Source organism: Pristis pectinata, chromosome 18 (genome assembly GCF_009764475.1).
Source record: "Pristis pectinata isolate sPriPec2 chromosome 18, sPriPec2.1.pri, whole genome shotgun sequence".
Classification (NCBI taxonomy): domain Eukaryota; kingdom Metazoa; phylum Chordata; class Chondrichthyes; order Rhinopristiformes; family Pristidae; genus Pristis; species Pristis pectinata.
Window position 1 is genome coordinate 4,150,868 of NC_067422.1, and position 14,482 is coordinate 4,165,349.

Here is a 14,482-nt window from a genome sequence, read left to right on the forward strand (position 1 = left end):
TGTTCAGTCTCTGTATGTGTGCAGATGAATTGCAGTATGCAGGCAGCGACCAATCCCAAAATACAGGAACAACTCATCTTGTGTCCCCAAAATACAGGAAGCAATTAATCCCAAGTGAAAGGCAGCAGATTAATCCAAATCCACAGATAGATTGATCCTAGTTTTCAGTCACCAGAGCAATCCCAGTTCACAAAAACTAGTAAACATATAGCCGATCAATCCCACTGCACAGGCAGCTCACCAATCTTTTTAAAGAGGCACATGAGCTCCAGTATCCAGGTATTAGTTTAATCCTTGTACATAGGCAGCAGATCAACTCCATTCACAGGCTGGGATCAATCTCTTGAACAGGTAACAGATCAACCTTTGTTCACATACAACACTTCAATCCCAAGACAGTCGTTGGATCAACTGCAGGAGACAGGCAGCAGGTTTATTTCAATAAATAGGAGTTCAAACACAACACTTGAATGCCTGTTCACCAGCAGTTGAGCAAACCAAATACACAGGTAGCCAGCAAGTCCAATTCACAAGCAGATATGCCACAGTTCATAGGAGAAAGATTAATTCCAGTAAGCAGTCCAGTAAACCAAATAAAAAGGCAGCTGATCTATCATTACAGAGAAGCAGCAGAAGAATCTCAGGCCTCAGGTCTCAAATCAATCCCAGTAGGTAAACAGGAAGAAAATCCCAATACACCAGCAGCAGAACAATCCTAATACACCAGCAGCAGAACAATCCCAATACACAGGTAGTAGATCCATCACAGTTCACTTACAGAAAATTAGTCCCAGTTCACAGGTCAATCCCGGTTCACAGGTAACAGGTCAATCCTGATTTATAGGTAATAGATAATCCCATTTTACAGGTAACAGGTCAATCCTGGTTCATAGGTAACAGTTCCAAGCTGGTCCACAGGTAGCAGATTAATCCCAGTTCACAGGTAACAGGTCAATCCTAGTTCACTGGTAACGGGTCAATGCCAGTTCACAGTTAACAGAATAATCTGAGCCTTTTTCCAAATAAATACCAGAAGACCAGAAGTCCACACACAGAGGAAACACACTTATCCCAGGTTGCAGGTAATGAGTCACTCCCAGTACACAGGGTGTCAATCAATTCCAGTTGACAGGCAGCAGATTAATAACCAGTTCATTGGCAAGAAATCAAGACCAGGACACAGGAAAGAGATTAATCCAAGTTCACAAGCAGCAAATTAATTCCAGTCTGCAGATAGGACATCAACTGCAATGTACAAACAACAGATCAATCCAAGTATACAGGCAGCAGATCAAACCCAGTAAACAGGGAGCAGATCAACGCCTCTGCACGTGATGAACATCAATCTCAATCTATGAGCGGCAGATCAATAGCAGTTCACAATCAGCAGAGCTACCTCCGTACACTGGCAGATCTATCCTAGCAGACAGGCAGCAGACAAATCCTAGTTCACATCCAGAAAAAAAATGGAAGTAGGGGTAGGCCATTTGGCCCTTGTACTTGATTCCTTATTTTGAGTTTGTAACTCCTGATTCTAAACACATCCACCAGGAGAAACGTCATCCCTGCATTAATCCTATCAAGTCCCAGAAGACTTCTGTATGTTTCATTGAGATCCCCTCCGATTCTTTCAAATGTGAGAGAGTACAGACTGCATCTGATGAACAACTACTCACAGGACAATCCTCCCGTCCCCAGGAGTCAATCTGGTGAACATTTGATGCACTGCCTCTGTCCCCAGGGCCCTACACAATTGCAGTAAGGGTACTTCATTCTTGCCCTCAAATAAACCTGCACTTAAGGTCAGCACTTAAGGCTTTCCGACTTGTTTGCTACAGCTGCACATTAACTTTCAGTAATTCTTGTACAAGGACGTCCAGGCCCCTTTAAACAGCAACATCTTTCAATCTGTTAATCCCATTGCACAGTTAACAGTTATCAGATCAATCCTGTTCAAAGGCAGTAGATCAATCCAAGTACACAGACACCAGATCAATCCCTGTACATTCAACAAATCAATTCCAGTGGATAGGCAGATCAATCCGAGTACGTAGACAGCAGATCATTGGCAAGAAATGAACCACATCACATAAGCAACAATTCAGTCCCAGTGCACAGACATTTTTAAAGCCAATTTAAAGGTCAATCATTACCGATACACAGGCAGCATATCAAGTCTAGTACATGAGCAATTAATCAATCCCATCAGGCAGCAAGGAGATCAATCCCGATTCACAGACATCAGACTAATTCTACTGCAAAGTTTAATCTAAATTCACAGGCAGCAGACCAATCCCTGGACACAGGCAGTAGGTCTAGCCCAAAAAACTGGCAGTAGATCAAAACTCGCATAATCCAGCATCCGATTGTTTGGAAGTTCTGATGGTCTGGCATCTGACTCATTCATTAGTTTGGAATGTGTGCAAGGGGTCCAGAGTGCGAGCAGGGTGTGCGACCAGAGCTGGGGATCTGGAGTGTACCTGGGGCTGAGGTCAGGGTGTGCAGCCAGGGTTGGAATCTGAAACACCAGGGTTGGGAATATGGGTAGGTTTGCAGCCAGAAGTAGGTTGCGGGGTGCATGTATACCTCCTGCTTTCTTTAAACTCACTGGAAAATTTATTATATGACTGTGTTTGAGTATACATAGGAGTAACAACCGATGGTCTCGAAAATTTGTGAATCCGGCAGCACTAACGCCCCAGTGGTGTCAGATGATTGGTGTTTTACTCCAGTTCAATGCCAGTACATAAGCAAGAGACCAATACACAGCAGCAGGTAAGTGTCACTAAACAACAGATCAATCCAAGCATTTGGTCAGTTACACAATCTCAGTAAGAAACCAACGTCTAAATCCCTGTACAAAGAATGGAGACCTTGGCACAGATAAGGTAGATGGTAACAGTCTTTTCCCCAGGGTAGGTGAGTCCAAAACTAGGGACCATAGGTTTAGGGTGAGAGGGGAAAGATTTGAAAGGGGCCCGAGGGGCAACTTTTTCACACGGAGAGTGGTGAGTATATGGAATGAGCTGCCAGAGGAAGTGATTGAGGCAGGTACAGAAGTATCATTGAAGAAGCACTTCAATAGTTACATAGAGGGGAGGGGCCTGGAGGGATATGGGCTGAATGCAGGAAATTGGGACTAGCTAGATGGATAACATGGTCAGCATGGACTGGTTGGGCTGAAGGGCCTGTGTGTGTGCTGTATTGTTCTATTACTCTATGAACACCGGTACACAGAACAAAGCACAGTAGATCCAGCTCACAGGCTGAAGATCAATCCTTATAGAACAATAGAACACTACAGCACAGAAAAACAGGCCATTCGGCCCTTCTAGTCTGTGCTGAAATTTTATTCTGCTAGTCCCATTGACCTGCACCCAGTCCATAACCCTCCAGACCTCTCCCGTCCATATATCTGCATGAACAAGAACAATCCTAGTCGACAAACATTAGAGTTAAAAAGCAACAGATCAATCCCAATTCACAGCCAGCTGTTCAATCCCAGCTCCCAGGCAGTAGGTCAATCTCAACACATTGCAGATACACAGATAGTTGAGCAACCCCATTCTGTATTAAGATTGATTTGTTGCTTGTGTAGAAAGCAGATCAATTCCAGTGCAGACTGGGCAATTCAATCCCAGTCCATGTGGAAGATTGCTCCCAACACACAGTCAAAACAATGTCAGTAGACAAGTCGTACAGATCGCCTGCACTTTACAGGCAGCAGACCAATCCCGGCACACAGGCAAGATATCAATAACAAAATAGCAGTTCCAATTGTATCAGAGAGAGAACAATTCAATTCCAGTGCACAGGCAGCAGATCAATCCCAGTACTCAAGATACAGATGAATCACAATGATCAGGTAGCAGATAAATCACAGTGGACAGGCAGAACACAGTACAGAGGCAGCAAGTCAACCACAGTGCACTGGCAGCAGATCAATCTCAGTACACCACAGATCAATCATAGTATCATCAGATCTACAATCCAAGTGCACAGGCAATTTGACACCCCTATATAAAGATAGTAGATCAACTCCAGTACAAAAGCAGATGAATCGATGAATCCCAAAACAGAGGCAACAGATCAATCCTGGTATGTGGGCAACAGATCAATCCCAGTTCACAGACAGACGATGACTCTCAGTACACTGGCAGCAGTTCAATCTCAATTCACAAACAGCAAGCCAATCCTGGTGCACATTCAGCAGGCCTATCCAATACACAGGCAGCAGGTCCATTCAGTACACAGGCAGATCAGTCCCAGTATACAGGCAGTAGAACAATTCAGCAGGTCCATCCAGTACACAGGCAGCAGGTCCATCCAGTACACGGGCAGGTCAGTCCCAGCACACAGGTAGGGGAACAGCAACTGAGCACAGTAGATCATAGACACTATAAACATAGCTGACAAGTTAAAATAGGCAGACAGTAGATAAATCCCAGTACCAAATGTTACAGGACGGCTTGCAGTGCCCATTGGGCAATTTCATAGAATGCGGACTTAGGTGAATAAGGAGGTGATTTCATTTAAATATTTATTTGTTTAATTTCGTTCTACTATTTGCTTCATCCTAAGGGTTTAAATTGCATTGGAAAAGTAGTAATAAATGTGCAGTGTCTACAGAGGATAGTGCCTTCAGAGGGCAGTGTCTATAGTGACTACAAGGAGCATGGTCGACAGAGCACAATGTTGGCATAGCTAGGAAGTTAAATGGGCAAGAGATTTTGGTGAGGTAAGGGAAAAGTGCACGTGGGCATGCCTTCCAGGTTTGAAGGCAGGGTGGAAGTTGGTGGCAAAGGTGATGAAATTGATGAGTTCTGCACGAGTGCAGGATGCAGTACTGACGCAGTCGTTGATGTAGTGGAGAAAGAGTTGGGGGCGGGACGGTTTGGTACAGGGTAAACAAGCTTGGAACAATGACTATTCCATGTAACCAACAAAAAGAGAGGGCTAGCTAGGGCCCATGCGAGTCCCCATGGATACCCCTTTGATCTGCAGACAGTGGAAAGAATTGAAAGAGAAGTTGTTAAGGACAAGTTCTGCCAGGCGGGCGAGAGTGCAGGGTCTCGACCCTAAACGTCAACTTAAACCTTTTGGTTTCACAGATGCTGCTTGACCCACTGAGTTCTTCCAGCGATATGTTTTTTATGGTAGAACTGATGATATGTTGATACAGGAGCCTGAGGGCACGTACCACCAGACTTAAGGACAGCTTCTACCCCACTGTGATAAGACTATTGAACGGTTCCCTTATACAATGAGATGGACTATGACCTATAACCTCACGATCTATCTTGTTGTGACCTTGCACCTTATTGCACTGCACTTTCTCTGTAGCTGTGACACTTTACTCTGTACTGTTATTTTTTTTACCTGTACTACGTCAATGCACTCTGTACTAACTCCATGTAACTGCACTGTGTAATGAATTGACCTGTAAGATCGGTTTGTAAGACAAGTTTTTCACTGTACCTTGGTACAAGTGACAATAATAAACCAATACCAATACCTGTGGTATGTGGGATCCAATGAAACCACTGAAATCAATCATGATCTCAACTGCAGGAAGTGTCTACAGCTTGAGAAACTTCAGTTACATTTGATCAGCTGGTGTCCAAGATTTGGACATTGCGATGTGTCAGGGAGGGTGAAAGTTACCTAGACTTGTTCAAAGAGACAGTCACACTCCTTAGATTATGTACTGCAGAACTGGTCGGTTAGGAGGACAGAAGAGAATGAGGGCAACTGAGGCAGATATGGGGATTCAGAAGGTAGGACTGAGGTGGAATTGGAGAGCTGCTCCCTTATATGTCCAATGGGCACAAAATTCTTGCAGCCTGTGGAGGGGTGCAGAGACTGAAGGGAGAATGAGCAAGCTGACCACAGCTCTGTGGTTAGGAGGGCTTGAGGACCGAAAAGGAATGTAGCAGTGGGAGGTGAGGGCATAGTTGGAGGTGGGGGAATAGACGCAATTCTCTGCAGGCGCCACTGTAGGAGCCAAAGGCTGTGTTGCCTGCCTAGTGCCAGGGTTAAGGACACCTCTTTGGGGCTAGAGAGGGAGTGGGAGAAGAAAGATCCAGTTGTTGGGGCTCAAAGAATGATGTGGGAGATGCATGAACTAGTAGCACCAGTACTGGAGATAGGGAGTGGTTCTAATGGGAAATGCCTTGATTGAATTTAAGTGGGACCAGTGCCCTTGTAAAACAAATAACAAGGGCTGCAGACAAGCAGGTTAGGGAGGAGAGATCAGGTGAAGGGAAACTAACCAAGTTAAAAAGAAAGGACAAGGTAAATAGGCAATGATAACTCGAGCATGTTAGGAAGGGAAAAAGGAGAAAAATACAAGTATTCCTTCAATTCAAGTCAGAATAGGGAAAATGATACAATTTAACATGAAGGAAATGGTAACAGATTACAGAAAATAAGAACAGGATTGGGCAGAGTAAACATGCACTTACAAAGGGTAATTACTTTTGATAAATCTGTTAAGTTTTTATTTTATGTTGTAGCCAGAAAAATGGATAATGACAAACCAGCTGATCTTTATTTGGACTTTCAGAAGGACTTCTTTGCCATTCAAGAAATTATGAAACAAACTTACAAGATATGGGAACTGGGAATAATTTACTGATAATGAATTGAGAATTGGTTAGGACAGAATAAATAGGTCCTTTTGAGGTTGGGAGGCTATGACTAGAGGGACAGCACAGGGATCAACGGTGAAACTTTAATTGTTCACTATCTATTTCAATGATTTAGTTGAGGGAACCAAGTATAATATATCCAAGTTTTCTGATAATGCAAAGCTGGGTGCCAATGTAGGTTATGAGAAAGATGAAGAAAGGGTTCGGAGATTTTAAATGGCCTAAGTGAATGGGTGAGGATATGGCAAATGGAATACAATGTGGAGAACTGTGAGTTCATTTACTTTGATAGAAAAAAATAAAATGCCCGTAGTTTTTAAATGAAGAAAGACTGAAAGGTGTTGATGTTCAGATAAATCACTGGAAGCTAACATGCAGATACCACAAGCAATTTGGAAGACCAATGGTATGTTGACCTACATTGCAGGAGTACACACGTGTAAGAATAAACTGTCTTGTTCCAATTACATTGGGCCCTGGTGAGATGTACCTGGAATAATATGAACAGGTCAGGTCTCCTTACCCAAGGATGGATATAATTGTGATGGAGGGAGTACAGTAATGGTTTACAGATTGAATCCTGGAATGAAGCATCTATGAGGAGAGATTAAGCAAACTGGATAGTTACTCTCTTGACTTTAGGTGATTTTACTGAAACATACAAAATTCTTAGGGGACTTGACAGGATGGATACAGGCAGAATCTGTGGCTGGAGAGTCATATCCCAAGTGTCAAGTTTCAGAATTAAGGGTTCACCATTCAGGACTGAGATGAGAACAAATTTCTTCACCCAGAGGATAGTAAATCTTTGAAATTCTCTATCCAAAAGGGCCGTGGAAGCTCGGTCACAATGAATATTCAAGACAGAAAATGTCATGTTTTTAGATATTATGGAATCAAGGGACAGTTTAGTACAGAAAAGTCACATTGAAGTAAAAGTTCAGCTGTGAGTTTACTGAATGGCAAAGCAGGCACCTGGAGCTGAAATTCTACTCTTGCTTCTTTATCTTATGTTCTTATTACTCTAGTACATACATAGATCAATCCCAATACAACTGGGAACAGATCAATCCCAGTAAGTATTGAAATCAACTGTAGTACAAAGGCAGCAGAATAAAGAACTTGGAATAACCTGGTTCTCATGAACAGCAACCAAAAGACATCAATCCCAGTACACAGGCTTCAGATCAATCCCAATATAAAGGCAGCAGAACCATTCAGGAACACAGGAAGCAAAAAATCCTGATATACAGGCATATCCTGATATATACCACTGTAGAAAATCAGATCAATCCTGGCAAGAGCAATAGAACAATTCTCGTATTCAGGCAACATAACAATCCTGGTACAGACAATATGACAAGTAACAGAACAATCCCAAAACACATGGAGCAGATAAATTTCATGATACATGCATATCAATTCCAGTACAAAATCAACAGATCACCTAATCCCGGGACAAAGGACACAGAATAAACCTAGAACACATGAAAAGCAATCACAGGCGGTGGATCATTCAATCCTAATACACAGGCAGCAACGCAAACCCAAAGTAAATAAAGGAATGGAACAATCCCAGTACCTATGGAAATCAGGCCCAGTAAACATGCCATCGACTTGTCAGATTAGGTAGGAAGACAAGAGTCGGCATACTCAGGCACAGCAAACATTAGAAACAGGCAAAAGAAAAATCCCAATGCACAGGCAGCTAATGAGTCACAGTCTGCTCACAACAGAACAGAATATCACAACACAAAGAAAAAGGAGCAGGAGTTGGCCACCCGGCCCCTCAAGCCTGCCCTGCCATTCAATATGATCATGGCTAATTTCCCCAGACCTCTTCTGTGCCAGTTCCCCACAGCCCTCTGTTCTCCAATCTTTCAATTTCTCCTCTTTAAATACCCCCAATGACCCTCTGGGTTCGACAACTCCAGAGATTCACCTCCTTCTATGAGCAGTTCCTATGCACCTCAATTTTAAGTGACAGCCCCCTAATCTTGTGACTTTGTACCCTTGTTCGAGACACGCCCACTAGTGGAACCATCTTAACAGGAATCCTGTCAACACTCTCTTAGGATCTTATGTCTCAATATGATCACCCTTTATTCTTCTAAACTCCAGAGAATATAGATCCAACTTCCTTAGCTGCTCATCCCAAGAATTGGTCAAGTGAATTTCTTTTTGACTGCCTCAAGCTTAGTATATTCTTTCTTAAGTGAGGGGATCAAAAGCATGCACAGTTCCACTGGTGTGGCCTCACTGTACAATTGTAACAATATTCCCTATTTCTAAACTCCAAATCCCTGCAGTAGAGGCCAACATGCTTATTTGCCTCCCTAACCACTTGCTGCACCTGCCTGCTAACTCTGTGATCCATGCACAAGAACACCTCGATCCCTCCGTACATCAATCACTGGCAACTTTCCTCCATTTAGGTAATAATCTGCCTTTTGATCCCCCTTACTGAAGTGTATAACCTCACACTTTCCCACATTAAACTCCATTTGCCAAGTTTTTCTCACTCACTCGACCTATCTATATCCTGTTGCAGAGTCCAGACATCCTCATTGCAACATACCCTCCCACCTATCCCAATCCTTGGAAACAGAACAATCCCAGAATGAGGGCAGATCAATCCTGTGCACCTGGTGCAGATCAATCTCAATAGTCAGGCAGCCAAGTCATACCAGTAAATGGGCAAATCAACACCAGAAAATGGGCAGGGTAGTCCAAGAACACAGAGAACAAAACAATCCAAGAGAGAGCAATCCCAGTACACAAGCAACAGAACAATTCCCGTACAAAAATTGTAGATACAATCCAGTAAAGAGATCATTTGAAGTACACAGGCAAATCAATCCAAAACACAACAGTCTCAATACAGATCAAGCCCAGTACTGGCAAGAAAACAATCCCAAGAACACAGGCTAATCAATCCAATTACATGGATGTATCAAACCTGGTACACAGCCAGATCAATGAGAATGCAAGCAGGAGAGTAACAGTTCACAGGCAAATTAACAACAGGAAGCAAAGCAGTCATAAATATCTTCCTGTGCAGATGCAACCATAATACACAGGTCAGCAGATGAATCTCAGTTCACATGCAACAACTGACTTCCAGTAAAAAACACAACAGAACAATCCCAATACAACGGAACAATCCCAGTACACTGGCAGATCAACGAAAGTCCACAGACAACAGGAAAACTTCAGAACATGAGATCAAACAGAACAGAGAGCTGATCAATCCCAATACACAGGGAGCAGTTCAGCACCAGAACAGCAGCAAACGATCATTCCAAATCCACAGGCAAATCATTTTAGCATATAGGCAACTAAACAATCTCAGTAAATATGCATATCAATCCCAATAAGCAGACAAGAGATCAATGCTTGAACACAGGCAAATCAATCCCAGTACCCAGGCTGTAGATCCAGTGCAGAGTCAGTAGATTAATTCTGGTGGGCAAGCAACAGTTCAATTCCAGTCCACAGGTAACAGCTGAATTCCACTTCACAGGTAGAAAAGAAACCTAATTGCACAGAACAATCCCATTACGCAGTCAACAGGGAGCAATCAATCCCAGGGTGCAGCAAATGCTTTCCCAAGCACAAGGAGCAAATCAATCCCAGTTCATAGGCAGTGGATCAATTCTTGTAGATCAATCCCAGTTCACAAGTCGCAGATCAATCCCAGTTCACCTGTAGATCAATCCCAGTTCACTTGTAGACCAATCACAGTTCACATGTGGCAGATCAATCCCATTACAGGCAGCAGATCAATCTCAGTTCACCTGTAGATCAATCCCAGTTCACAGGCAGCAAATCAATCCTCCTGTACAGGCAGCAGATCAATCCCAGGCAACAGATCCATCCCAGTTCACCTGTAGATCAATCCCAGTTCACAGGCAGCAGATCAATCCTAGTTCACACATAGAAGATCAATCCCAGTTCAGAGTAAGAAAGTGAAACCCTTTATTGAGGCAGCAGACCAGACTTTTTACATTTAGTGTCACAAAATCTGATGAAGTATGTCCTGATGTCTTCAGATCGACTGTCCTTTGGTCACTCCAATCCTTGAAGTAGACTGGTGTGGATGACCCCAAGTAGGGTTATTCCTCATGACGGGTTGCTCACCACCAGTCCCAGACCCAGTTTGGCAGCTACTTCCTTCGAGACTTGGCCTTCAATAGTGGTACTACTGAGACCATTCCTGGTGAGAGGCTTTGGAAGTACATTTTACGCTCCTACAACTCTCAGTGCTTCTTCCAAGTGTTTGCTGTTCAACATAGATACTGAATCATCATCTTTGGTAGGAATAAGGAGCAGGTTTCCTTGCCTACACCTGGCTTGCTGCCCATGAGATTTCATGGGATTTGGAGTCAATATTAAGGACTCCCAAGGCACTCCCTCTCACCTGTGTCTCTCGACTCGGTTTGTCCTTCTGATGGGAAATTATTTGCCTGGGGGTGGTTATGGAGAAATCTGGTACATTGGTCAAAAGATTGTGCGAGTACAACTACATCAGGCTTTTGCTTGTTTAGTTCATGGGACAACATTCTTAATTTAGATATATCGCCAGATGTTTCGAAGAGGACTTTGTGTGGTCCATTCAGCAGGGAGCAACTTTGCCACAACTGAATCCATTGCCTAGATCAATGCTGGGTAGTTCATCTCATTCACTCCTATTATGTCGCAAAGCAGCAGTTTTTATTTGAGACAACCAAATGACTTATTAGCTAAGACTCAACAACATTGGGTCAAGATATATCAGTCAACTTCTCAGTGTTTGATAACAACATCAGACCAGGTAAGGTCTGCAGATTTTCTGCCCTGAAGAGCATTCATGAATTAGATAAGCTTTTATGAAGATTATGTAGTTTCTTGATGACCAGTATTGAGAATTGTCACATTTAATTCCAGATTATTTAATTAACTAAATTTTAAATTCCTTTGCTGCTGTGATGGGATCTCTCTGAATTGTTTGTCCAGACCTCTAATTTACCAGCCTTGTAATTTAACCCGAACCAATACATAGGCTTCACTCTGAATCTGACTTCTAAATGTGCAGGTTGGAATGTGAAATTTGATTGCATATACTCTGGGAGATTTTCTCACACAATCTCCTTCCTCTATCTGCCTCCCCCTTTCTGCGCTGCCCTCCCATTGGTCCACCAGATCTGACCCTCAGTCTACTGCATTGTCTTCCCGATTGGAGAGTGAACAGATTGTATCACCTGATAGGATAATTCTTGATGGTCAACCAAACAAACCTTTCCCCAGCTCCTCCTATTTATATAGGTCTGATTTATAGTAATTGTCAGACATTTTTATAGAGATTTTGGACAAAATGAGAGAATTGGCAATATGTGACAGGAGATCAAAATGTTCACAAAATTGCAGTAGCTATCAAACACTGAGAAGTTGACTGATATATCTTGAAGCAATTTTACTGGAAAGTCACTCATCTTGAAGCCACAACACAAAGCCCTGTTAACAATTTACATTCTATGTTTTGGATGGGGATGATGGGCGCTAACAGGATGAATAGAAACAGCAGGAACAGATCCACTGTATTATTACAGCCCACTCTGCACAGAAAAAAAAATCACAGCCATTGAACTTATTGTCAATTAAATGGGGGAGGCTGCAATGCATTGTGAATATAATTCAGCAGGAAAGAACATTTTTACTTGGAACAATAAAATTCTAAAAGCAATATTTCTTAAGTAGGTATTTGGAGTGAATATTTAAAAAGGTGTTAAGCACTAGATTAAACTAATTTTCTGAGTGGGAAAATCCAATGAAAGCTAATGGCTCATTATTACTATTGCATCGATGTTCATTGTCATAATTATATCACATTTGTGGATTCACAGGCACACTACGTAGCCCAGATGAGTGGGAGTAATGCATTTAAAAAAAATTAGGCAATTCATCTATTTCAATGCTTCTTTATTGGCAGCCTGGAATTTTACCCTTTAACTACAAGGACAGATCATTGTCTCCCTTTGCAATTATTTCTTTACTTTCACTATATTGTGATTTCTTTGCTTCTTCTCAATACGTATTAACCTTTTGTTTCAAGCCATGACAAGTTACCTGCATTATTCATAGTTGTGTTACTTTCTTTAAAAAAATGGGTGCAGTAGAGATTTCAATATGGATTGGTATCTGGTTCAATGTATGGACTTTTCAATATAATATTTCTTATTTTAACCAAGTGGTATCAACAAACTGGTATTACAACTGCTTCTACAAATTACAGGCCTAAAGGCCACCATCTTAACTGAAAGTCGGGGGGAAGAGAAATTAACCCAGGGGAGGAACAATGGGTATAAGTACTTATATTTTGCAGTATTTCCTTTCAAATGTGCCCAGACATGTGAAGACAACATTGTATCTTCCATATGAAGTAGATTTAGTTGTAAGTGGTTTTGAAGAGAGGAATATGAGTATATTCAGAAATAAGCAAGAACTAATAACATGAAAATTTAAATCCATATATCTATTCTGGAATGGAAAGGGTTAAACTGCTTAAGTAAGGGGAATGTTGCAATATGCAAAGAATTTAATGAACAAAGCCCATACACCCACTTAATCTCATTAGGACACTGTTTTGCAATTATAAAAATCCTCTCGGTATTCCCTCTTTTGTCAGACATTCTGGCCATTTAAAATACAAGATCCTTTATTCTTCAACTCAAACTGTCAGAAATCAGCTCTCACCAAATCTTATTAAGCTGCTGCAGAATTTTTTCCAGGGTGTAAGGGAAGTACCATGCAGTTTCTGTAAATTTTGATTAAACCAGCTGCTTTTTGTTTTGAAGGTGGACTTATAAAGGCAGATGGCAGCTGGTTTATCCATTACTGTCATCTCTACTGATTAGATCTACTGTACAACAACAATAAACTATGCAAAGGAGAATGGTTTGTGAACTCTAAGCAGGGTTTTCAAAATAGCTTTATCTCACCCAATAGATATAATTGTCTTTTCCTGGGCTTTAAACTCAAGATTTATAGATGCAAAAGAAGGCCCAATTATTTTTATTACAGTGGTAAAGAAATGAATCTACAAAACATTAATTTTAGTATTATAAGCTGCAACATGCAACCGCTGTCTGCAGACATTTTGAAAATGGGAAAGTGTTTCCTAAGGAAAGATTATTTGGTAAAATGGGTTTACTGACACTTCACAAACTTGTCATGTTTGCTGTGGTTTCTGAATTTCTGGGCCATACCTGTGAAGATTTTAAAAGCCTCTGGCTGTATTCTTTCTCAATCTGCTTCAACCTGCTGCTGGTCTGTAAAAACAAAAGGAGAAATGTAACATGAGATAGGCAAAGAGGAAGAACGTGCACAGACACTCGCTGTTGACCTAGGTTGCTTGGCACCTAATCGGTATGCCTGTCACTTAGGATCTGGGCTCTATGCCAGTTCCAACGCCCCTTTGTGGCAGCCAAAAGCACAGGGCCTTGCTTTGATCTTCAGCCAACCAGTCATCACTTGAAAGGAAAAATCTACCTCTGTTGCCAATTATTAGAAAACATAAAGGGCTTTCTCGATGAAAAATGACAGCATAAAGTTTATCAGAATGACTTCACCTTAGTAAAAACAGAAACACATGCTCTGATGAAGACTGTGAAGGTACAATATGACACGTATGCTTTAGAGTGCCAGATGATGTTTTAAGAAGAGTCTGGGAGCAGTGAGAGGAGGGGAGGAGGAAGGAACTGAAAAAGAAAAATGTTAAAGAAGCTGCAAAGCCAATTCCACCCTAGGGAAGAAGCAAGAACATTCTCTAACACACAGCAGAGATGCAAAGTGCT

General features: G+C 41.9%; 1 protein-coding gene across 5 annotated transcripts in view; it reads right to left on the minus strand.

Annotated features, from left to right (window-relative positions):
• cep112 (centrosomal protein 112) overlaps positions 1-14,482 on the minus strand; it is a 408,417-nt gene that overhangs the window by 83,724 nt on the left and 310,211 nt on the right. For all 5 annotated transcript variants that reach the window (XM_052032681.1, XM_052032683.1, XM_052032682.1 and 2 more), the window contains one exon: positions 13,895-13,957. In XM_052032681.1, coding sequence (XP_051888641.1) covers positions 13,895-13,957 — 63 coding nt within the window. The remainder of the gene's footprint in view (positions 1-13,894; positions 13,958-14,482) is intronic.